General features: G+C 42.5%; 2 protein-coding genes across 2 annotated transcripts in view; one reads left to right on the top strand and one right to left on the bottom strand.

Annotated features, from left to right (window-relative positions):
* gabbr2 (gamma-aminobutyric acid (GABA) B receptor, 2) overlaps positions 1-17432 on the top strand; it is a 230534-nt gene extending 213102 nt beyond the window's left edge. Inside the window, exons 14-19 of the mRNA XM_061742628.1 lie at positions 2561-2671; positions 3855-4079; positions 5614-5796; positions 6538-6667; positions 11449-11566; positions 13534-17432. Coding sequence (XP_061598612.1) covers positions 2561-2671; positions 3855-4079; positions 5614-5796; positions 6538-6667; positions 11449-11566; positions 13534-13699 — 933 coding nt within the window. The 3' untranslated portion in view covers positions 13700-17432. The remainder of the gene's footprint in view (positions 1-2560; positions 2672-3854; positions 4080-5613; positions 5797-6537; positions 6668-11448; positions 11567-13533) is intronic.
* Positions 17433-22075: 4643 nt separating this feature from the next.
* elp2 (elongator acetyltransferase complex subunit 2) overlaps positions 22076-26875 on the bottom strand; it is a 31352-nt gene continuing 26552 nt past the window's right edge. Inside the window, exons 19-22 of the mRNA XM_061741878.1 lie at positions 24358-24479; positions 24064-24206; positions 23191-23304; positions 22076-22674 (exon numbers count right to left, since the gene is read on the bottom strand). Coding sequence (XP_061597862.1) covers positions 22485-22674; positions 23191-23304; positions 24064-24206; positions 24358-24479 — 569 coding nt within the window. The 3' untranslated portion in view covers positions 22076-22484. The remainder of the gene's footprint in view (positions 22675-23190; positions 23305-24063; positions 24207-24357; positions 24480-26875) is intronic.

Raw genomic sequence — 26875 nt, forward strand, 5'->3', positions numbered from 1 at the left:
TAATCCTCCAAAAATGTAGAATTAGAACAAAAAAATCAACAGATTAGAACATAAAATGAATTTTAATCAGAATGTTTAGGTGTATGCTTCTCTGTTCACATATAAACCAATAGTTTACGAAAATTAGAGGGGAATTTTAGTAATTTTTTTTTTACATTGATCAGTGAACAGTTTGATGTTGATGGCTGAAAACGTGAAAAATGCATTCACCATATGGATACCCAGCAAGTGGCAGCACTGCTCTTGGTCAAGATAACAGGACCGACTAGGTATTGATGAACTGCAAAGTGGAGATTAGGACATTTTCCCTCCTTTTTTTTTGGGTCATTTTGCAGATAAGAGCGTTTGCGTTTCAGCCATCGATAAATATGGAAAACATGCATTTAGAAACGCTGCTGTGTAATTGCCAAAGGTTTTTAGAATCTGTGTCAATGAGCAATTACAGTTTCATTTGTCCCTTTTCCGCTATTGAATGCTTTTTTCCTTTTTTTTTTTACATTACATAACTATTCATTAATAATTTATTCTGTCATACAGGATGTTTATAGGATTAACCACATTGCTTGTGAGATATTTGACATTTGGAGAACAAGGTGGAGCAGCATCAAGGATCGTTTGTCGTTCATCTTTTCTTGCATTAAAGAGTTGGTGAGGATTCTGTGAAGGGGCAGCGCCTCTACTCTGAGTCCTCCTCGATGAATGAATCCCTTACTCTACCTCTAATGGAGAGTCTAGACATCCTGCAGAGGAAACTCCTTTACGTTTGTGATCTCAGAAGCTGCTTGCAGGGCCCAAAAGCTAACCAAGCTTGACTGAACTCCTCTTTCAGCTTATCAGCTTCTCCCACTTGTGGTGTCGACCATCACGTCCAAAGATTGCTGCCAGGGCAGGCGCCGGCAACATTGCGGCCGCATGACAGACTTAACAGTCATCACAAAAACACATCCTGCACTTTGCATCCTCCAGTGTGACTTTTAACTGAGTAATATGATCCTGGGTTCACGTTCAAACTGTAGAGGATGTATTTCCTCTGCAGGTAGAATGTAATTAAATCAGAAAAGTGTGTTAGAATACATGAAATATGTAAATATGGATATTATGGATCAAGCCAGAATGACGAGTTCAAGAGGTATTTTTCTGAAGCTGGAGGAATGTGTAGGTGTATGTTTGTCAATTATAAGGAGGAAGCATTTACATGAGCACTTTTACCAACACGCTCTTAATGTACTATATATGAGAGCTGAAAGTAAATTCTCTCTTTTCACGTATTCCTTTCTAGTTTAAATTGTGCAGCACTGCTCTGCAGATGTCTCATTGCACACACACTCAGACACCCTCTGCCGAGGCTTGTCTCATCGTAAATAAGTCTGCAGAGCCACCCTTCAGAGCAGAACAGCATTATGCTTAGCATTGCCCTGGGTGTCTTACAGGTATTATATATTGGTGGAGGTCCAGATAAATCCATACAGCGTAAACTAATGTTCTTATTAAAGCCCTGCCTGCCAGAGAGTGGGAGGAGCGGAAGAGAGACGACCTGTTGTGGCTTATAGGAATCCACAACGGGCCCTACTTTGTTCTGCAAGTCACCTGCATCATGAGCTGCCGTGAGCAAACATGTGGAAGGAAAACATGAATAGATAAATAAACTAAGAGTACATCGGTTGAATGGTGATGCAGCATGAAGACTGAGGGAAAAATCCACACCTGGATATCAGATCACTTGAGACTCAGATAGGCTATGCCAGGGGTCGGCAACCCAAAATGTTGAAAGAGCCATATTGGACAAAAAAGACAAAAAACAAATATGTTTTGAGCCGCAAAAAATGAAAAGTCTTGTATAAGCCTTAGAATGAAGGCAACACATGCTGCATGTATCTATATTAGTTATAACTGGGGGAAGATTTTTGTTTTCATTATGCACTTCGAGAAAAAAGTCAAAATGTCGAGAAAAAAGTCAAAATGTCAAGAAAAAAGTCGAAATTTCAAGAAAAAAGTAGAAATGTCAAGATTAATGTTGAAGTACAATCTTGGGACAAAAGTCGAAATGTGGAGAAAAAAGTCGAAATGATGAGAAAAAAGTCGAAATGTTGAGAAAAAAGTCGAAATGTCGAGGAAAAAGTCGAAATGTCGAGGAAAAAGTTGAAATGTTGAGAAAAGAAAGTCAAAATTTCGAGAAGAAAAAAAAGAGAAAAAAAAGGAAAAAATTGAAAAAAAGAAGAAAAAAAGGGGGGAAAAAAAGAAAAAAAATTAAAAAAGCTCCAGGGAGCCACTAGGGCGGCGCTAAAGAGCCGCATGCGGCGCTAGAGCCGCGGGTTGCCGACCCCTGGGCTATGTGGTCTTTTTTTTTACAATTAACATTTTGGGACGCGATGAAGGGTTCAGTGGCCGAAGGACACTTCAACTGCGGTGCTGGGAGTTGGATCACTAGCCCTTCCTGCTGGAGAGCAGCCTGCTCCACCAGCCAACTACAGCAACCATCTGAAACATCTACAGAGACGCTAGTCATGAACCGGTCCATGCTGTACTCAGTTCTCCTTCTTTCTACTCGCGTTGTCAACAGGCGGACCCCCAAGGCCGAGACATCGCCATCCGGCCGTTCTTGGAGCACTGCGAGAACACCCACATGACCATTTGGCTGGGCATCGTCTACGCCTACAAGGGGCTGCTCATGGTGAGAGAACCCACCGCCACCACAGACGGCTCACACGCACTAAACCTTTAGCAAAGTACACAACAGTCAGATCACATATACAGTAGGAGGTATCGGTGGGTGAATACCGTCATCATATCTGGGGGGCCGAGTCTTTCAGACCTGAAGGTGAGAAGGTTCAAAAATGTGAAAATGGAAAAATTCTTCCATATTGAAGACAAAAAATATCTACATCAATGCTGCTCTGGACCTGAGCTCATTTAAGAGGCTGAGGTGACGTGGAAACTTTGCAAATGTCACGTCCTCTCAGCTCCAGAGGCTTTAGTGCACAGTTCTGGTGGGAGGGTTGGCACCTTATTGCCCATGGCAGGACTAAATTGGAAACCTGTGAAGGTTCAAATTATTTTAGATGGACATATGCTTTACACAAAACGGTGTTGTTTGATTTTGTTTTGTGATGTTTGGGTTTGTTTTTATTTCATGGAGGATCTTGTCTGTTTCAGAAAAGCAATACTATAATCTTGTACGATACCAACATAAACATTTGGGGAATCATAAAACAAATAAAAGGACAAAGCAGAGCCTGAGTGATAGAATAGGGAAACATTCATTTTAAATGTCATGGCTTGTTTAAATGTTACGGCGGCATCCGACCCCGACAGAATCGGAAATACATAAACCTGCATTCTGTTATTGTTTCTGTTTTATTCAACTTTCTTTGGAAACATTAGCATGTGTGGTGAGGAGAAAGAAGATGTACTAAGTCAGAGGAGCAAAGCATCCCCCGGCAGATTTGAGAGGAGACACACTCCCAAAAATATAAAAAAAACAGAGATGAAAAGAGACAAGATGGTGAAAAAACAGTGACATGTGATAACTTGATGGCTGCTCTTTTAATTTAACTTTAACTTTTTCTCATTCCGCTAACTTTCATTGAGATTTGGAATCAGTAGCCTGAACACTTAACACCACGCTGAATAATTTAGCAGGCTGCTCCTGCTGCTGATGTTCCACCAAACAAACAATTCACTCTCACAGATTATACAGCCATGCAGCTCTGCTACATATACCTTTATTGAATGCATTTTCATTTATTGTGCACTGAAGCATCAAATGCTGAATTTACCACTTCTGAGATGTCTGCGACCTCCTCTCATATTCTTATGCCTCTGTTTACTACTGTGTCGTCTCTCTTTCCTTGCAGCTGTTTGGCTGTTTCCTGGCCTGGGAGACCAGGAATGTGAGCATTCCTGCTCTCAATGACAGCAAATACATCGGGATGAGCGTCTACAACGTAGGCATCATGTGCATCATCGGCGCTGCGGTCTCTTTTCTGACCAGGGACCAACCGAATGTCCAGTTTTGCATCGTAGCTCTGGTGATCATCTTTTGTAGCACCATCACGCTCTGCCTGGTCTTCGTTCCCAAGGTCAGTTTCCACAGGAGCACAGTGACTCTGTGTGTATGTGGTCCTAGGTGGATGACCTTTCACCGGCTTAAACTAGGGTGATTCATTAATTATCGCCACATGCACTCACCCAGCTCAGTCATACCTGGAAAAAGTTGCAGTACAGGGCTCCAGACTAACTTTTTTCACTAGGAGCACAGTAGCCCCTAACTGAAATTTTTTAGGGGCACAATCAGAAATTTTAGGAGCGCACATCGTTTATCGACACGCTAACCAAATTTTTACATTTCTACTACATTTCAGTGTATTAGTAATACATATTTCATAATAGATTAATGAATTACCACAATGTGCTGTTTCAAATGCAGTGTTACATTTTATTGTGCACTTTTAAAGATGCCGCAACATAAAGTAAACTGATAGCACCATTGCTGTCATTATATATAAAAAAAACATACATTCACATGATAAAAAAGTGCTTGGTAACAAAGTGCTTAGTAACCTTTCAGCCATGAATTTAACTGTTAAACACAGTACTTAACAAATGTACAAATATTGGGGGTACTGGCCAATAACATTTCCCTACTTGTGTCTTTACTAAAACCCTGAACTTACACCAGTTGACCAAATTCACTGCCTTCACTCAAATAACGAAGGATTTTACCAAGAAATATTCTTATTTCTAACCTAAAAATGCCATTACACCTGATAACACACATCACTTAAAAGGTTAGGTGTTTTTCCCACGTGTTAAAATTTAACTTTCATTTGTGTCAAGCAAATTTTAAGTTCTAGTTACGTTTTAAGTTAGAGTTTTGGCAGTGTTCAAAATAAAATAATGAGACCTGCTGTATTGGAGAACATTTTCTTTTTTTTTTTTTTCTTTACCGGGTGAAGGCTGATTTATGGTTCCGCGTTACAACAACGCAGAGCCTACGCCGTAGGCTACGGCGTAGGCTCTGCATTGATTTAAGGCGGAACCATAATTCAGGCTTTAGGGGAACATATGGGAGAACAACCAGAAGAATATAGAGTGGATTAAAAATAAAAGTTAAGCACTGAGCTACATGTGTCTCCCGTCTGGGCCATTGCAGACTCATTGCCTGAGCAAGATGTTACTAAAACCAAACATACCCGCCGTCTCTTTCTTCTAACTTTATGTGCGCGCCGCGGCGGCAGCGTGTTGTGTCGCATTAAATGTGGTCCGGGCGTAATACCTGCTTTGAGCTGGTGAAATTAAACAAAAAAAATAAATAAATAAATAGATCCCCCAACTCATTCCCTTTCACACTCATTGGCCTGCAATATGCAGGTTCATTGACGCACCCCTTCCACGTTTAACGTGTAAAAGAAAAAAAAAAAAAAAAAAAACACTGGCAAATTTACTGGTGGCACGTGTGCGAGTGGACATGAAATTCAGTCGCACATACTCAAATTTTGGTCGCAAAATGCGAGCATTTGGTCGCAGTCTGGAGCCCTGCAGTATGGTTTTTATAACCATTGCAGTTTAACATGTGAGCGCATCGGTGACCAAAACCTGTGACCCCTCCTGCAGTTCATCACCATGAGAACAAACCCAGATGCAGCCACCCAGAACCGGAGGTTAAAGTTCACCCAGAATCAGAAGAAAGAGGACTCCAAGACCTCCACCTCTGTCACCAGCGTCAACCAGGCCAACACTTCCCGACTGGATGGGCTTCAAACCGACAACCACCGCCTTCGGATGAAGATAACAGAGGTCTGAGCCGGTGCTGCTTTTGTTCTTCCCACTGATCAGTAGAGTAGCGTGGAAGGTAGAAAGCTTTCTAGTGCAGCAAAGTGATGAAGACATTTTAGAAAGGTAATTAAATTAAATTACTCATATAGTAAAAGAGCGAAAGTTCAGCAAAAAGGAAGAACGATCAAAGCCTTTTATCTTCCCTAAACCTGAAAAGCTGGCCTGAAGGCAGTTCATTTTCACATTTTCATTAGTGATTTGCCATAATTTTGTTACCTCTCATTAGGATAATTGTTAAAAGCAGCTCTGGTCACTTCACCAGAGTGCTGTACCTTTATCATGCACAGCCATCAACGCGTTTCATAAAACATCATCCTAAATGTTAATTTACCCTTCCATTGAGCGACATTTTTAAAAGCAGTCAGGTCATCCGTCCAACACGTTTTTATAGATTAGCTGTTGCTGCTTTTCCCGTTGACCGACACTGCGGCAAATGCGGAGCCAGCGACACCCTGAAAGAGGACAGAAAAAACGACAGCCAGCAGCAACTCTGTGCGAGTTTTGGGAATGCAAAGTAGCAGTTGCAGCAGTTTAACAACCAGCTCGTCGCCGTGCTGCACAGGAATAGTGCATGCAAGCCTGATGCAAGAAAAGACATGCATTTCTGTGTATTAAGTTGTTTAATTCTTTTCACCCCTTGTGGTCTCTATGTGAGATACAACAGCATAAACTTATTACGCATATATGTTTTCTGTCTCTAAGCTGGATAAGGAGCTGGAGGAAGTGACCATGCAGCTGCAGGACACCCCGGAGAAAACCCCCTTTATTAAACCGAACCACTACCCTGACGCCAATAACATCCTCAGCATACGCAACTTCACGGACAGCAAAGGTGAGAAACTGCCGTTTGTTTTCCAGCTGTTCCGCTGCGTCGCCCTTTTCTGCTTTGATTGTGGGAAAATGCAGACATTTATTAAAAACCCAGAGTAAAGCCTCTCAGAATATATTTTCAGATGTTTCATGGGTTTGATGTCACAAAAGAGGAAAATAAATCCAACGAAATCGTAAAAATCTAAGATGGAATGTAATTTAAGCTTGGAGCAAGACCTCAATGAACCTCTCGATTTAATCAGATGCAGATCAGATGTAGCAGTTCAATATGTCTCGTCGCAAATTGAGCTACTCTGTCATTTAGAAAGAAAAATGTCCATTTTAAGTGCTTTAGGTCCACGTTTCAGGATCAGCATGGTGTCCAAAATACCGAAAAAGTTAAAAGAAATGTGTTGCGTATTTGGTGCTCATCCTAAAGCACTTTGACGCTGCTCTCATGAGTGAATATCGACATTTTGGTTTTTCCATTAAGAAAACCACAGCAGCACCTGTGAAATCCATAATGAACTGAAATGGATACGGGGCTTTAAAGGTTTACATAAAGTAACACATTTGTCTATTCACACAAAAAGATCTCATTGTCGAGCCCATGATGGGTCTGCAGGTGATTGTCATGCAGGTCTGCGGTGTTTTTTGGTGTCTCATGACGGAAACAACAGAGGGAAAAGGTTAAAGAGCAGTCCGGGTCAACCGTCACTGGTAGAGACGAGCAAATGGAAAATATCTCTGTCTTTTCCAATTAGAGAGAGCTTGTGTCATCCGACCCGCCTTCCGTCTGCCAGGACAAGCTGTTTAAAGTGAGGCGGCTGTCTGTGTCTCAGCCATCATGAAGTGCGCTGCCTCAAACTGAATCAGCCAATTGTCACAGCCCGGCAGCATCACTTTGCATTAAGTGCCGTTGTAACAGACCCAGAATGACAGTGACATACTGCAGCCAGGTCCGACGTGTCCGCTGCACGTGCCAGGACGCGTCGGCGTCTAATAGACCTGCCCGAGTCTTAACTGGGCGCAAAGCGAGCTGGAAATCTTCAGGAAGTTTTGATATTATTCGATCAAAGAACTTAGTTAAAAACACCAAACTGACTGGAGGTGGTCGGAACACGTTAAGTGATTCACGCCCGACAATTTCAGCTCATAAATAGCTCGTGTTTAATTTCATGTTGGACTCTCTATTGATTATGTGACGGAGCCAAGACAGGCACAGATTTCATGTTAAAAAGACGTGTGTGGCTTTGTGTTCCCAGTAAACAGAGGGAAGTCAGTGCCAGGGTCATGCCAGAGGAGATAATTAAAGCATTAAAGCAACCATCTGTTGGAATATATTGATCTCCTTTTTATTTGTATCCTTTAAGGAAGCTCAACCCAAATACTGCAATCAGATTTGCCTGCCATTACACCTTTATTCATCTATTTCTGTTTAAATAATTCAAAAAGCAAGGTTGCATGGTTCATTTCAGCGCAAAAAAAAAACATTTATTCTTGTTAGATTTCAGATTCAACTGTGGAAACAAAAACATCTCCCTTTGTGTTTTTCCCCCCCCCCCCCCCCCCCCCCCAAAAAAAAAGATTCTGACATTTCTGCCTGAAGAAAACAATTTAATGTAGCACATTTCTTTCCTTTTGCCTTTTGTTGAACGTAATGCGCCGGCAGCAGCTGGCAGCTGACATTAGATTCTCTTTAGTAAAGTGAAATTCAGATCGCGTGGGCTCATAGAGATGAATTTATTTTAGCTCCAGCCTTTTTGCATGTGCTCTCTTGTTGTGTTGTCAAGGGAGAACGGAGACCAATATAGTCTTAGTTTTTCTTTGCATAAATATTCATTTATAGATATTGCTACAGAACAACAACGAGCCCCATTTTTAACGGCGTCATCTACGACCGAATGTTAAACAACAAAGAAACAAGAAAAGCCTCCAAAGTCATTGTGGCATCGAAGGCATCGCTGGCACACAATTTTGATTTAGTGCAACTGAATAGACAAAGTAATATTTATTGAATAATAGGTCTCATAACAGCAACATATATCGGAACGATATATGAGACCTGTCGGGGTGGGGGGAGGGTTACTGATGGCTCATTACAGCCATCCATTTACTCTGATAATCATTTCTTTGTACAGAACTTAATTACAGAAATTACAGATTGATGGAACTGTTTAGTTTATTATTATTATTATTATTATTATTTTTTTTTTTATTATTATTATTATTATTATTATTATTACTATTATTATTATTATTATTATGGCTCCAGTAAATTGCAGTTTCTATCTGATTGTTCTTGAAAAAGCAGTCTCATAGAGTAATGTAGTGACCTTAATCTTAATGTTTTTTATAAAGTTAAACTGAGCATATTAAGTTATTGTCTTGCTGGACATATTTATTTCCTCCTGAAAGGGGGAGTGTGGCAGGAAAGGTCATCTCCGCTTGAACCCTACTGATTCAACGCTGTCTCTTAAACAGAGGTGCGTGTCTACATACGCTAGTTAAGGTTTCTTAAGGAGTGACGAAGCGTGATAAACAAAGAGAGGAAGCCCACGAGGTGCTGCTCACAGAAGCCGCTCCGACACGCATTATGGAGATGAAATTGCACATCGTTGAGCCTCCTATAAAGAGCGCCGGCATATAAACTTTTCCCGGCCTCAATATGCTCATGCTTGACAGTCATCATCATCACTGCCTCCCAGCTGCAGTCATCAGTATTCATAAGAGAGCTGGTCTAAATATATTGGGGGCTGTGAATGAGTGGCTGTTATAAGAGGAGAACACTGTGTCAACAGTGATTACACTCACTCACAAAGGATGAAGAGCAACACTCCACCTTTATCCCTCTTTCTGACTGTCTTCTTGACTAGATTCACGCATGCTTGCGATGATGCTGAAGAACAACGGCAGATGACAGTTAAGGTGTGGTTTTCTGACAGGCTGCCAGCCATGCTATGATTTTAGCCTGATTTATAGGATATTGTGAGAATGGCTGACAGCACTCTCAGTCTTGTATATTTTAGGGGCAGTACTTTGCTTTATAATCTTTAGTACACTTGAGGCATTTTTAAAGTTGAACAGTTGCCCATTATAACGTGAAAAACTATTGTTTTCAGCTGGAGTTATGCAACGCTGTTTCTAATGCTGCTGGAAATGACTGGGAAGCATTAGGTCCCATCTAGTCTCCAAACTTTAAAATAGAATAATTTTAGTCAAATATTTATTTATTGATACACAAGCTGTTTAACATTGCTTTTGTGGTCCTATGAGTCATGGTAACTTAGATCGGGGGGGGTTCGAAACAGCATGCAAAGTAATTTTTACTTATCTAATTTCCCAAGTTTGTTTTGAATTCATATCAATGGGGAGGAGACAAAAATAGGCTCCTAAAACCATTATTTTGGTTGCTGCAGTAGATGCAACGGGGCCAACTTGGCTTTTGACGACATGAGCAAGCGTTTAGTCACCGGTAGCATCCTTTTTAGATTTGTTTGCTCACATGTGTGAGTGCTGGAGGGATGGAGGGACGGACAGACGACCGTTCAGTTCGGTGCATCCTTCCAGCTCTTCTGGCTCGGTTAAACGAGCTCAAACCTCATCTGCAGCACAACATTCATCAAGGACACACATTTCCTGTTTTCACTAAATCATCAAGGTGTTCTGTCCTTTGCAAGTTCATTCATATGAAACACCCATGTTAAAAAGCTGCATCGAAGTCATTTAAATTGTCCTGATATGCAATGTTTTAACACAACATGTTTTTGTTTTATTCTACAAAACAATCCACATTACTGGGAAACAAATAACAGTTATTGCTTAAGGCTGCTCAAAGTATTGACTACATTATCTTGGGATATATTGTGACATGTTAAAAGATGAAATATATAAAACATACTTTTTGCACGTTCATACTGGAATGTATAAATATCAGCGTCCGTACTTTTAACACTGATATCTCCAAGGTTAAACGTTGTTGATGCAGACAGTGTGGAAGTATTTCAACCAGCTCAGATGTCCAACGCGGTCACCAAGTTCTGCTATCAGTAAAGCGGGTCAGAAAGTTCTGGAGAATCTGGGGCACACGTGGGGCTAAAAGGGGGCTCCCATTACTCTCCTGATGCGGTTTAAGAGGACACGTTTAGGTTTTGCTTCTGAAGTTACTGCCTGTGTCAGTGGTGCAATTAAATAACGTAATCATTTTAATTTCACACTGAATCTTAGCAGACATATTTAGCATTTAGTCAAATGTTTGTGACGCCTGAGACTTTACCTTCAGGGGTTTCACGTCGCTTCGGCAGCTGGCTTCCGTTTTCACCTTCGTACAAGGCAATGCTGAAGTTTAATTTTGGTTAAACCCAACTCGTCTGGCTCCACATAAAACTAGATCCGTCTGACATTCTCGGCATCCATAATTCGCAGAAGCTCACATGAAAGTGCATTTTAAATGCATCTTCTGTTTTGAAAGAAATTAAGGTGTGAGTTTTAAACAGAAAACGCAAAAGAAAACACTTTTGTTTTTTTGACTTACTTGTGTGTTTGTGTCTCTGTTTAAACTGTCTAAAAGAATAAAGATTTCCCTTGTTTGGTATAAATTCACAGGCTGAGCACCCCGGATGAACTGATATAGCTTTTGGGTTTGTTTTTTGTTGTTTTTTTTTATCATTTTAAGTCTGAAATACTCAGAGCTTCTGTAGATTACATTCCTAATTGCTATCGTGGGTGTATGTAACAGCTAAGAAACAAAGCATGACAGTCCATTTAACAGATTTTCATACTTTATCACGCTCTTCTCTGCAGATGGAGAGAAGTCGATACTGAAGAACCACCTGGAGCAGAAGCCACAAGCGCAGTGGGGCTCCATGGATCCTTCCAGAATAAACAGAGGTCCCTTGGAGGATATCAACTCACCTGATCAGTGAGATCTCCCTTTTTCCTCAGCACCTCTACCTCTAAGCCCCCCCCCCTCTTTATACTTCTCTTTCGTTTACTTTCTCATCAGAAGATGCATCACACATAGAAACCAGAAGCAGCTCTGAGGCGGTTGCTCTGGCAACAGATCCCTGTAAAAGCATGAATCGGCCCCGTGCTTTTCTCTCCCACGCCCATAAACATACTTATATCCGCAAATGAGTACATGTGTTCTCTCCCACAATGCTGGTTTTTGGGTGCCACTGATTGGGTTGCTGCCCCTACTTGAAAAAGATCTAACTCTGCCTTTTCTTCACAAGGCTCCGACTTCATCGGGGGCAGGGGTGTCAAACATTACTAACACTTCTAGAAGAAGAGAAGAATGGCAGATGGACAGGAGAAGTGAGCCAGCAGACAAAAGAGGACAGAATATTAAGAAGAGGGTAGTTGCAGAGAGGAGATGAACGAAGAGCGAGAGCTGCTCAGATAGAAGAAGAGAGGAGGTAGAGACTTGCAGAGGCTTATGTAACCAGTGATTTGCAGCTTGCATTGGAAGCAGCTCTGAAAATAGAAAGGGAGGAGAACAGAAGTATAGGAACACTCTGAGCTATTCCCATGCCAAATGAATGTTTGATCACATGCAGGGGAAGAAAGATGAAGAGGGAGCAAGAGAAGACAGAGGGAGAAGACACAAATAGAGGAGTTAAAAAAGAGTTAGCAGCAGAAAAAGGTAGAACAGGTTTGTGACATTATTAATGGAGCGTCCCACACCGAATGTAGATAATTAAGTGTAACAACTGTGTCACATATTTATTTTCAAAAATTGAGAACTAAAATGCAGTCTTCGTGAGCTGGCAAGATTGCGTTTCGATCAGAAGTGTGATGACTGGGCCCCAAGACCATTCATTTTTCAGAGTTCAGCTAATTCAGTTGGCCGTTGCATTGGCTCTGAAGAGGTAGCGTGCAGAGTGGCATGCCAGGCGGAAGCATGAGATGTCCCTTTGTTAGATAATACCAGAAGCGGTGGATTAGGAGCTCTGCAAGGAGAAGTAAAGTCGAAGGGGAAGATCCTGAAGACATCGTACAACGTTAAACCAATGAGGAGGGCCTTGTATGAACTACACTCACCCATTTGCTAAAACTAAATACAGAAGTTCTTGCTCCATTTCTCCATTATCAGTCTCAGGGAGAAAGAGAGAAACCTCATAAAGCTTCATCTACCTCCGTCATAAAATGATGAGAAACTTGCATCCATTTCCTGACTTGTTTCATAATTATTTAATCAATCGCTGTGCAAGTGTGACGATATGACAAAGGCAACCGGACTAAATTTAGGCGGTGTACTCCAGTTTGTCATTAAAAATCCATGATGTGACATCAAATCTGATGCGCAGTGCTTATGCTTAGGCACAAAACTACACATGTCACAAATGATGTCCTCGTCGTCCATTTTGTAGAAGAATAGGACCATCAATGGAGTCGCCTGCTCCAGCCAGAGCTGGTTATTCTCTTATAAAACAACATTTATTCTACTTTAGCTTTTATAATTTTCATATTCTTCATTGCAGTTACTGCTTTAAAGGAGCATGAGGCAGGATTTATGAAAAAAATGCGTATACGTTTTAAGTTTTCTAGTAATAATGTCAGATGAAGCGTTCCAAACCAAAAAGAATGAGCCCTCTAGTGTATCTCTCCATTGCCTTGAACAGGCTGTGTGCTGCAAAATGCGCTGCAATTCTGGGCCCGAATTTCCCGCGCTGTCCTGCGGATGTGACGCCAAATGACCCGTGCCGGCTTCGCTGTTGGCTGCAGTAACCCCGACGGTCGTCGTGGCGCTAATGAGTCTCATTTCTTATTCTTGCCTCATGCTCCTCTAAGGCTAATTTCTTTTTTTTTTTTTTAACAGTTGAATACGGGACTTGAGTGAATGTGAATGACCCTACTGACACGTTCCCTTACTTCTTCTCCCTGCAGCATACAGCGCCGACTGTCTTTGCAGCTGCCCATCCTGCACCACGCGTATTTACCGTCCATAGGAGGGGTGGACGCCAGCTGCACCAGCCCCAACGGAAGCCCCGGTGCCAGCCCGAGGCACAGACACATGCCCCCCTCCTACCGGGTAATGGTCTCGGGCCTGTGAGTTGAATTCACTCCCCTACCTGGCTCTTTGCAGAGGAGACACAATGGTTCTTTTTTCTACAACAAATAGACTGATGTCGTCAGCGTGTGTGTGTATTTTTTTCCTGGACGAAATGAGGAAAGCGAGCGGGAGAACAAAGGGTTTGGGGTGGGGGACCAAGTTTCACTCTTCTTCACCTCGGCACTCCGGTCCTCTTGAAAACTGGCATCATCGATCGTCAGAATGGGGTGGAAGTAGACAGAGTGGGCAGCGGGGCGACCCATACAGACTCCCGTGAGTAACGTCCCCTCGGCCTCTGCCACCCTGCCCGAGCATATACACATATGCACAATGAGGCACTTATATATACAATTACACACATGCACAAACACACTGACACCCCAAAGCGGCGGCAGACCAGCCCTTATCTGACGTGTAGCCTTATCTGCTTCAGAGGGGATTGTCTGTTTCTGTTCCTTATCTGTTACGTGTCGTTTGTGCCCGCGGCTACAAGAGCTTGTCATCTAACTAAAGTATTTCACTGCTTCAGTGATTGGATATAGGTTCTGGGATGTGGTGTTTTGTAAAACGCCACAAAAAGAAATCATCCATTTCCCCAACCTTATTTAGACATGTAAATATCATTTCTGACACTGAAGTACTGTATAAGCTTTGTAAATGCTGTGAATGGACGATTAAATGGGTTCTAAGCATGGAGCTCGTAAGACAAAGGCAAGTAGAAACATTCAAATGAAACCTTATGAAACATAGCATCCTACAAATTACACACGTGACAGGAATGACGGCGATATTAACTCGTTTATGTAACTGTTAATATATTAGTTAACGGGCATCAAAGATGCATCAAAGTTCTGTGAGTGACAGGACACGAAACTGCTCGGGGGCTCATTCCTCTGACTTGGAGTAAAATGCACATGGATCTTTTATTCTGTTTTGTTAAATTCCTACCGCCAGTTTTTGTCAGAGATGATTCCGCGTCAGACTTTGCGAAAGGCCTTCATAATTTTACATCTCGACTCATTTTTTCCTCAGAAAGCATGTCTTACAGAATATTGATGCTACGCCTTTTAACAGGTCTCCAAGGCTGCATATGTTAGAAAAATAGAAATAAAATTAGAGCTAAAAAAGATGTCACGAGAGTGTTTCACAGTTGTCCTTTTATGTGTGTTACGTGACAAGAAAAACGCACACGTACAGACGTACCCCTGAAACGAGAGAGAGAGCACCTCGTGACTACAGTTGCTTTCAGCAACAGATGCAGGCCAGGTCACGCTGAAACCCACACACTGGTCTCCATAGACTGTTAAGATGTCCATCTGGTCTCGCCCTCGCAGATAATCAGCACTGTTAAGGGGTGTCAAAGGCAAAAAAGGCACAAGACTTTGAATTCATGAAACAACTTTGTCAGGAGGGATCAAATAAATAAATGCTGGTGGAAAGGATGTAGGTCCACCAGTCCCACAGTTTGAATGGATTTAGACGGTGGACCTGAATTTCCACGCGGAGCAGGACAAGCGTAGGAAGTCTCGGAGGAACTGACTGTAGCCTCAGTTCCAAGACGCCGCCGCTGACCGACCAGTGATGCAGCGCAGACACAGGGCTTTCTGTCACAGGTGATACTGAGTTGTTATGAAAAAAATCACTACACACCTAGCAACAGTCAAAATACCTCAGTTGCTATCAAAATGTAATTCAGTGCCGCTGAGCTCGGCCCAAGAGGACTGCGATGAGCACAATGGTCATCAAGAGTGTTGTTGTCGTTTTAATTTTGTCAATCTTTTCCTCATGCTGGAGAAAAGCAAACAGGGACTCCGTGGAGGAAAAAGAAAAGACTTTATCGAGCGTGAAAGGGGTTGTGTTCTCAGCATATTGTTTCACCATCGGTGTCTTGGTTTTTAGTTTTAAAAGCGTTCGAGCGCTGTGCCTGTCGTCTTTATATTGTAGCCTGCAGGACCCATACTACATACATGGTCTTAACTGTGCTCACCCAGCAAACATTGGCCCGCACATTTGTAAATTTGCAGATGTCATAGATTTAACTTAAATTCCCGCGTCTCGGTAAACGGGACGGTTCCGGGAGTACACGGCGAAAAAAGCTCCACTTCAGCTGGACGAAATTGCTTCTGCAAGCTGGCGTCTGAGCATCAACACTGTCAGTCAGTCTTACTTTGGAGGAGGGGGGTGGGGGGGACACACAACAAAACAACGTCAGCGGAGGATTCAAAGCTGGAGCGGCGAGACGAGCAAGCACAGATCCACTTGCTGTTTGGACATATCAGGGTGAACTCCCGGCGAGCGCTCCTCCCCTTCCAGCCCCTGATGCACACGGGAGCAGGGAAACCCTGAGCACAGACCAAGGAGTCACGGCTTCTCCTTTGCCAACTGGGGGGGGGAATCACAGTCACAGTTCATGTGAGGGAGAGACTTTGTGAGAGCGTTGGTTCTTCCTTCAGGAGAAACAGAAACCAACTGCACCTTTTTATATATTACGTTATATGTGATTGTGTACAATTTGCTGATACCCTGATGATGGTGTCCATGTTTGGAAGAAAAAAACATTTAAAAAAATTAAAAAAAAAATTGGTATTTGGCTCTCAAAAGCGCATGAAATAAAATCTATAATTCTCAGAGTTACCTCTGCTTTTGCTAAGTCCACTCCCATCATCCCCATCCTCTCAACTTCAATTTGGTTTCACCTATACTTTTGTTATGAATCAGCAATTTGGGGTTTTTTCAGACCCCTCTGTAAGTTCACATGTCAACGCCAAGAGGACAAAGAGTCAAGATTATTTTATTGTGCTACTGGCTTAGCAGCTGTTCACTGAGGGCAATAAGGCGAAGGTAGCAGCAAGAGCTCCAACTCAATGAACCTCTCTGTTATTTAACCAGTTTCAAAATGATTTTACTAATCCAGCCCAAAATACCTAATTCAGATACATACTTTATTCCAAAAAAAGGAAAATAAAAATATGTGCCCTCCATTTTTATTCTGACGAGATTCATTGCAACCTTTGCAATGAAAGGAAAAAAGAAAATGTTGAAATGCAATTGCGGTGGGTTAAGGGCTCATGATTTCCTGTAATAAACATCGATACGATGACGGCTCGTATTTGCCAGAGGTGTTTTTACCTTTGTAAGTTGGACGATCAAAGTGACATATTTAATTACACCTTTGTACGTGTCATTGTCGGGGTCTCTGGAGAACACAACACATCCATGTGCAGAAATATAACCATGCGACAAATATATTTAGTGGAGGAACACAAAAGGTCCATACTGTTACTGTTTTGTCGGTTTGATGTGTGGTATCACATGGCATTAAGTTCAACTTAAATGGTAAACAAATCTGTATTGAATGCAACATGTTCAAGAGGGGCAATAACTTGTTTTCTTATTACAGAAAGAATAGAGAAATATATATATATATATATAAATATATGTATATGTAAAGATCTTTACGTACGTTCTCATTTTTACATAGGAAATATTTCACAAATATGCCACAAGGGGTCTTGGAAGTCTTTTTTATTTTATTTACAGTATCTGTAACTATGTCATGTACAGATGAGATCTAGATATGAAGAAGTTGTATAAAATAAGTATCACACTCGGAGAACACCTGAACATTTTTGAGCCATTCGTTGTTATTGGGGGGAGGCGGGGCAGCGGGGGTGAGTTTGAAAAACGTTCTTCTTTTGTTGTCTGAATGTTATGGACAGCCTTTACTTTTCACATCATCGTTAAATAAAGTGCAACTGGAGAATAAACCGTTTGTTTCATCTCGGCGGTGTGTCAACCATGTGTGTGTTTTTTTTATACGTCTCCTACAGTTGAAGGATGTGTCGTCAGCGTCAGAGCTCACGGACGGCACAGGCTAAATGAAGAGGATGAATGTTTCATTAGGTTTTTGTTGAAAGTAAGCAGTTTAGACTCAAGTGCAAAATCAGGCTCTGAAGAGCGACTTTTACCTCCTGCTGTATTTAACTAAAGTGCATTTTAAGGGTTGTTGTGCAGCACTGAAAGTTTACGAACCCCTGACGATCACCTCTTCTACGTGCACCGATTTGAATGCAAACTTAAGATCTGAATCAGATAAACAGATGAGGCGGAAATGATCATTTAACCCGAGGAGACGACTCGAGCGCAGGTCGCAGCAGGTCATTCTGTCGACCGTTGAAAGTGGAATAATTCATCATATCTGATGGCCCAGATCCTGAAAAACAGGCCCAGACAATGATACTACCACCACATTTTACTTGAAGAATAATGTTAAGAAACTGGAAAACAACTTACTTGTCTGGGCAGAAATGGACTTTTGTGAGATAATTGATAAAGTTTGTAGATCGTTACATATGTCCTTGTGATCTGAGTTGGTCAGCTACCTCGGGGGAAGGTAGCAATGCTCCCTAAACCTCCTCCATGTGAACATAATTTGTCTACGTGTCAACTGGTGGAGTCCAAACTGTAAAAGAGATGGTTATGTAACCTATCCCAGCCTCATGGATGTCAGTGAAGCTTTGTTTGAGGTTTTCAGACATCGCTCTCGATGTTGCTATGATACCGTTCAACAGATCAGTGTTTAACAGGTCCCTGTCCTTTAACTGAATCAGATGCTGTTTCTTAAATGTTTTCAGTAATTACTGTGACAACCACTCAACAACATTAATATGAAAAGGCAACAAGTTTACAGCTGCAGGGCAGGAAAATGAAAATGGAGAAACATGGTGATGATTTGTTGTCCTGTCGACTTGTATGATGAACATGACATGAAACTGGAGAGGTGGCGGGAACTCGGGTGGAGATGAGCTTGTTCCTGACAGCACCACTCCGTGGTTGCATACCTGTTTGTGTGTGTTTTATGTGTGTAATACATGTTGTGCACGTTTGCTGCAGCACTTTTTTTCCTTCTAGCCCGGCTTTTGAACGAGGAGCAGGTGGAAGCTGGACAAGGGTGCAGATGATTCCTCGTGGAGGAACAGTGGAGCGGCGAGCAATGGCGGCCAAAGGGATTTTCTGCCAGAGAAGATATTGGTTATTCCTCTGTTAAATATTCCAATTCTTCAATTAGAATAAAGTATCCTGTTCAGCTACCTTCCTGGAGATAAGACTCCCCCGATATTTCTGACTGATTCCTTGTCTGCAGTTTCTTTTGTACTTTTCAAGTGAACGTTTGAACCTCTGAATTCTTACATTATTGAATGCACCATCAATGAGCATAGGCAAGAGAAACACTAGAACCCACCATATAATAAAATAACAGAAAATGTGAAATTCCACAGAGGGAACAGTGGTGGACAAACTACTCCACGACTCAAAAGAAGAAAAAAAAGAAAAACATACTTAATACTTTCTTTAAACATATCTAAATTGTAAAAGTAGCCTATTTGAAGTCTGCATGTGTGTATTATGAATAGGGGTCTGTGAATCAGCATTCAGTTGTACATTTGTTTTTTTTTGTGATAAGCTAAGCTAAATAACATTAAGCAAAAACTTTTTTTTTTTCTTAAACAAAAAGCAAAAACTTTTTTTTTTTCTAAACCTTCCAAGGTTTTATTAATATGTAAAAAAAAAACAGCCATATAATGCTAACACCGGATTTTAGGGTCAAACTAACCCACCTACCATAAGTTCACATGGCATTTACTTCCCAATTAACTCCCAAATTATAAAGGTCAAAGCCTCCCGACCAGTAATATGATAAGTAATAAATAATAAGTAATAAGAGTCCAAAATTAAACATTAAATTAAGCTTTAAAAGTGTGAGCTGCTCCTGAAACTTCCATCTCATTTCAGATCTCATCCGCCGCCGTTTTCACACGGCTCAGCATGATTAGGCTGTCATACGTTTTTATGGCCAAATGACGGGTTAGGAGAAACTCAAGAGGACTTAAAGTTCAACGTGACGGCACTTTACTCGATGATTTCCGAGGAGGGCCTCCCACGAGATGCTCCAGGGTGCGTGAATGCAGCGTGACCTTCGCGTGTCTCTCAGGAACCATGTTGTGCAAATGGAAGGCGGGCTGATTAAGTTGACCCACGTGTCGGTGGAAGAAGAGAACCGTCTCCGTATCCTCCTCCACTTATCACAGATCTGCTGGAGTGATGCAGGCTTGTCTGCAGCCTGCAAAGACAGTGCATCACAGCTGCATCCAATTTGTTAAATGCATGGACACATTTTCCGCTGCGACGGAGGTTACCAATATTTTATGTATACGGTATATTTATGTCCCATCTTGGCTGCTGTGAATAGCTGCCAAGTGCCCGGGGAAGCAAATTTTATGTTTCTGTTTCCAATGTAGACATTAAGCCCTGTAAGTCACCTTTTAGCACCTTTATTACATTCACCTCTGGCTCCATAGGAGGGGAAAGGGGGGAAAAGAAACTGTAATTCACTAGGTTTTTTCCTTTAGCGTTTGAGTTTGTTATTGCCTGAAAAACAGGATTTTGACATTTCAATTAAATTCTGATCAATTTCTTGGATTTGCAAACTGATAAAGGAAGCTGGCTCTGTCCCGGCGACTAATCCTGAGCTTCTGGAGAAAAGGATGCTCCTTGAAATGAAATACATAATGGAAAACCCCGAGCATCCTCCTCACAAGACACTGATTCAGTGAGAGAGAATCTTTAGTCAGAGGATCCTTCACATTCCCGGCCACATCCAACTGCACTGATTCTTTAAGGAAATTTAAATAGTGACAGTCACTGCGACATATCATTTCCCGTCAGGGATTAATAAAATATTATTGAACTGAGTCGTATATCGGGCAGTAATGTTGGAGAAAACCACTCAAGGAAGAAAAGAGCAGCTTATGTCCTCCAAAAAGAAATTATGTTGGTACCACTTCCTCTTTGATACTTCGGCCGTACCATCTCCATTACAGAAGTGAAAAATATAATGATGTTGGTACAACTTCCTCTTTGATACTTCAGCCGTACCATCTCCTTTACAGAAGTGAAAAATATAATTTTAATGGTGCAACAACAAAAAAGCTCTTATTTCTGCTTCTATTGTGACAATGTACCAGAAAGAAGTGAGTCATAATACGATAATCACCCAGAGTATTCCCTCATTCACTATCCGTCGCAAGGTCTCAGCGGCCGTGGCCTGAGGTTTATTTTCTTTTACACTTAGTCATCATATTAGCCATTATTTTACAGCATTGGAGGAGATGTGACTCCCAACCCCTCCCCTTCGTCATATTACAGCCCAACAGGAGTGGTCAAGGGCACGCCTGAGAAACGAGTCTACATTACATACGGACGTCGTCGTTAGCCTGTCAGAGGAGAGATCCTTGCATTAACGTATTCATTAAAAATAAAGATGATTCAATCCCATTTAAATTTGACCACCACTGATAATGATTTAGTATTAACGGTAAATTATATTAAAGTGCAAAATGATGTATGGCAGGTTTGTCCCCGAATCCCATTTCACCGTTTGAAAAACAGCCGTTTCCTTTAGGAGCGAGCGTGGCCGGGGTTGACTCATACCCCTCTCGCATATCACCATGTGTGATTAGAGAGAGTTATGGCCAATAGTAATGATCTGCTGCAGATAGATTTACGGCCGAGATACCATGCTTGAACAGCTGGGTGAGTCCACTGTAAATCCAGAGTGCTGGTTGTCCTTCAGACGTCTGTTAAGATCCCTGCCCGAGTCTCCAGACGCAGGCGCACCCTGTAATATCTGTTCAACTAAACCTGCTCAAATGTTTACGCTTATCAGTTTAAAAGCGCTCCATTTGATGTTTTTGATATGGAGGTTAAAGATGTCACATATCGGCATTAACACCTATTTTAGTACATCATGATGCGGTTTTACGCTCTTTAACTGGCACAACACAGTATTAGGACACGATTCCTCGTTGTACTTATGTCATTTTTAATTTAATTTAAAGACTGTCAAAATAAAAATGGGGCAGTACAAATTCTGGAAACAATTTGCTCACTGACAAACCACATAACTGCACATGTGACAGTGGAGACACCAGGAACAAGAACGGTGACAATCACCTGATTTTTGTTTGAAGGGTTCATTCCAACACATAAATGCACTGCAAAAACTCAAAATCTCAAGAATATTTGTCTTATTTCTAGTTAAAATGTCTCATTTTTAGTCAAAAGAAAATCTCATTACACTTAAAACAAGACTCATCACTGGAAAAAACAACAATTTTCACCTGTTTCAAGTAGATTTTCACTTAAAATAAGTAGAAAAATCTGCCAGTGGAATAAGATTTTTTTGCTTGTAATGAGAAGATAAATCTTGTCCCACTGGCAGATTTTTCTACTTATTTCAAGTGAAAATTTACTTGAAACAGGTGAAAATTGTCAAATAAGTTATTTTTCTGGTAATGACTCTTGTTTTAAGTGTAATGAGATTTTTTTGACTAAAAATGAGACATTTTAACTAGAAATGAGACAAATATTCCTGATAAGATTTTGAGTTTTTGCAGTGTGTTTACTAGTTCACCTGTCTGCAGACGCTGGAGATACTGAGATAACTATTCCTCTCTGAATCTAAAATACTCTGAAGCCTCCTGGAGGAGTCCTGCCCGGAGGTGACGGTGTGTTGGCTGTGTGCTTCCACCCATCAAATCTGTGCAGACAGACTGCAGGGCTCGTCCACCGCGCGGTTGTCCCGTGGCTGAACTGTGACGTAGCTGGCTGTCACAGGGGCCGAACGGCTGGTAAGCAAAGCAACTGTGGCCCGGGTGCCCCGTGCAGGCCCCTGGCCCTCTGTCCAAGTGTCTCGAGAGACATATTAGTGTCAGTGTTGGGGGTGCTAAAGAGCCCGTTTGTTGATGTTGAAGATTTTGACAGAGTGGTCGACGCTGGCACTGGCGAGCTGGACCCAGCAGCTCTCTTCCTTCAGCCGACTCTCTCCGTCACTTGGTCCATCCTCCTCGTCTCGACCGGCCCGGCCGGCCCTCGGCCTCCAGCGCAGCCGCTTAACTGCCAAAGTGTGGCTTTGTCTACGAAAGGATGCCTGATGAAAGGAAACAATCAGATAAAATGTAGACCAGCAGCCATGACTAACAACTGGAATATCTCCAGAAAATATAGAGACATTTACAGGAACCTCTAACTTCACCATCTTTTACATCACAAGTGGAAAAATACGACCATTTGTGAAAATACTAAAATGCGGCCTCATAAGGTTGTGATCGGCAGGGGAGCTGTCACTGTAAAACTCCCATCTGCAGTCGACATCTAAAGATCTACAGATAACCCAAATGGGATACGACAAACACACACAAAAAGGACAACAGTAATCATAAACGGCCTGTGTTGTAACCGCTGCCCTCTTCAAAAGGAGGCAGCCAGTCCCTCTATCATCCTCCTGTCTACTGCTGGCAAAATGAAAAGCTTCTGCGTCTCGGGGGACGCCGCCAAAGCCGAATGGCTGCTATTGTGATAACCTGACGGGCCCCTGGGGGCCTTTCAAAGCTGCATGTGAGAAAACGTCAGGCGACGCGCTGCAAGGATACGAGGTGTCCGTCTGTGCGCAGCTGATCCAGTCTCCTCCTCCGGCGGCGTCCTGGCCAGGGCTCCACTTGTACAGCAGGATCCGGCCGCTTTCCAGGCCCACGGCCAGCAGGAAGCTGTGAGAAGAGAAGAAACTGCTCAACGGACCTTCAGAGGCACTTCCTTACCTGACCTAGTATAGGAAGGTGGATAGTATATGGATGGATATGGTATAGGAAGGAGATTCTGTTTGAATGATTTCAACTCGGCTCAGGCTGTTCTTAAAAAAATAAAAGTATGTTTGTTTTTTAAAATCACAAATCAGCAATTACAGAGCGACGTGGAGGATGACTTCATCACTGGCACATGCTTCTCATCATATTTATCTGCGTGTGCCAATTTACTCAAAAGGAGGACTCATTTGTGGAAACTCAAACACGATAATGCACGTGTGAGGATGGGAACAGGAACGTTTATTTTATTTACTCTGGAGTCCACAGATGAGTAGCTCGATGAGATGAGGAGCTTTTTGGTCTTCCTCCAATCTTTCCAGTGAAAATGAACCTAATTGCTTCTTTATATTACTGCAGAACGAAAGCTTGCAAACATAGTGAATCTGGTTTACTATTATATTTCAGCCTACGCTGAGCACCTCACATCTAAACACACCAACATGAATACAGGGATGCTGGTGCTCATCAGCTGGATAGAGAGCTCACACTTAATTGCATGAAATGCCCGATGACAGATGGTTTATTTCCGGGTTTGCTTTCGGTCGCCTGTCGGTGATAAAGTTTCCCAGGTATAGTAACCCGTGAGGCCCATGCTGGACAGTCCCAGAGGAGTTGCTACGGTACTCAACAACACACAGTAAATACGAGTGAATGTGTGATCACCTCTCATCCGAGCAGAGTTGGGGGCAGAAAGCTACCGCGGTAGCAGAGTCGCCCACGTCCAAGATCGAGGAACAAGGTTTAATCACTGGAGGAAGCACCGGCTCTTCAGGGCTCTCCAGGCTGCACGGGCCCCACACAATCACCTACACACACACACACAAACAAACCTTTTACGAGCCATCTGAGGCACTTACTGCTGAAAGTTCAACCACCTGTTTTACCACTTCATTACCTTCAAAGCATAATGTCATTTCAGGTTGTTTTTTTCCACATAGGCAAAAATATAAACGTTACCCTCTTGTCCCGACTGGATGTCACAAAGTATTTGCTGTCGGGGCTCCAGTCACATGACCAGATGATTCGACTGTGGACGGCCGTGTTCTTCCCCGTGTGTGCGTGCAGCGAGAACAAGGACTCTGCAGGGAAACCGACAGGAACAGACATGAAAACAATGCTGGAGTGTTGTCAGGTAAAGGACAGAATATATTTGCTCTGGTTTTATTTATCTCCTTAGCTGGTGGATAGACTCTGTTATGATTATTGCACCATGACATCAGTGTGTCCAGATTTCTGCCTCAGTGCTCCGTGGCCACAAAGCCTCTCTGGGGCGACAAATAAACAACCCAACAAGACAGAGAGCCTTATTCCAGCCCTCTATTCCAGTCACTTTTGGTTTATGACCTGCTGCTGTTTATTCCCTCAGCCTCGTCATTTCAGACCCCAGATTGGTTTTCCCCCTGAGAGCTTGTTTGTATGCTGCTGGTAACGGCCTGTCTGTGGGTCTGCAGGAGTCGTGCACACGCACACACACACACTCACAAACATCAAGCTGCCATGTGGAAGCAGCAGTAAAAACGCCAGTGTCACCACAAAACACCGAGCTAACCAGTGTTCTGTCTGTCTGGTGCAAACCCTGTTCTTCAGTAAAACCAACAGACATATTTGAGGGTTGCACCTTCATCCATCAGCAGGACCCTGAGGACTAAAGAGCCATCGTGACCTTCAAAGACACAATCAAACACACACATGTAGCCACATGCACGAGCAATGTAAGTTGTTGTAGACATAAATGAAAGAAAAATAAAATCCATCTAATCATAGTTGGGTAAAGACAGGTTTATCGATCATCCTGCTGCTCTGCTCAAAAAGGAAGAAAAAAAACATATGGGTAATACTACATATCCCAGTGACTCCCATTTGACATGATCAACCTTTCATGTGGCTGCGAAGGAATTCTGGCACTTTCTTCTTCACAATGTTGGTTTAGTTCATTGAGTTTTGAGAACACAGCTCTCTTAAGGGCTCGCCACGGCATTTTAAATTAGGTTTAAATGCTCGGGTTGGGTCCAAATGTCTGGACTTTAACAAACGCTGGCAAACCCGTGTCCCTGTTCGGCGACAATCGCCGTTTGATTCAAAATGTCATTTGAAGAGCATCTTTGCAAAAACATGTCGTTGGTGAAATTTGACATGCACGCGAAAGAGGTTGCTCAATTGTGTAGAAACTTCTTACTTAGTTAAGTTAAACAGCATATCATATTGCTGTAGACTCACCTCAAAACCAGCGCCAGTCTGGCTCAAGTAACATTAGAAGATGCTCTTTGGCTTTATGCAATTTACATGAATGGCATTTTGATTCAAACGGTGAATGTTGCCAAAAAGCGACTAGTTCACAGGTATGAACGAGATCACAGCAAATCATTTAACATCCATTCTCATGTAGATTCGCTGTTGCGCTTCAGATTGTTGTTCTTTTGCATGATCCAATTTTGACGAAGCTTTAGCCTCACATTTGACTCTATAACACTGACATACAGAGGAGTTCATTGTTGACTTAATGACTTCAAAGTTTTCACGTTCCGAGGCTGCAAACAACCCCGAGTCATCATCGCTCCACTGCCATGCTTGACAACTTCATTTTCATCCTGTTTGTCCATAGGTTATTGTTCCTGTGGTTCCCTTTCAATCAATTCCCTCACTACGAGTGGGATGGGATATCACGCACTCGCAGGGTCAAACCGCAGACACTTCCAATCATGTCTTTGACGGATGATAAGTGATGACAAGCGCAAGGCTCCGTACATTCATCATCACAATCACTCTTCAGTTCTCACACTCGTCACCTCACCGGGATCACCTTCACGGAGTCAGGCTAACCACATCCTGCTGGCGAGCTCCAAGACCATGTTGTGAGAGCGTGGAGGCTGCACCCGAGTGCTGGCTCAGAGAAGAGATCCTCTCTTTGCCTCTTCACCCAACACTCATCAGCCACTCTTTTCAATAACGGATCAGGACCTTCCCCTGGGAATGAACGCCCTCTTGCATCCAAAGACCAGCGTGATCCGGTATCTTCTCCTACAGATTTTGCTGCCAGTTTTGGAGACGGTGCACTCACAGGTCCCGACAGCAACCAGCAACTTCCTGACAAGTTGGTTTGGATGGGGGGGATACAAGATGCTCACACTCCGTTTTTAAAAAGGGGTCTGCAGACTGAGAGTTGTGATTAAACCTAGCATGCCCCTTTAGGGCCCGACCTTAATGTGGGAGGCTCTTCACAGCTACCTGTCTGAGCCACTTGAAATTACATTTCTTTTATTGAAGACCGCCCTCGTTCTTGGTCCGACTACTGCTAAGATGGCCAGTGACCTTCATGCAATTTGGACTGAAACACATCTTATTTACCCAGGGTCATTCCTTCGACTTCCAGAACAATCAAGATTACAAGCATCCCCCCCCCCATGCTACCTCCGCCCCGTCCATGCTTTGCAAACTTTCCCTGACTGTACTTGTGTCTGTGTGATCAGCTGTTTGT

Source organism: Cololabis saira, chromosome 15, assembly GCF_033807715.1.
Source record: "Cololabis saira isolate AMF1-May2022 chromosome 15, fColSai1.1, whole genome shotgun sequence".
NCBI classification, from domain to species: Eukaryota; Metazoa; Chordata; class Actinopteri; order Beloniformes; family Belonidae; genus Cololabis; species Cololabis saira.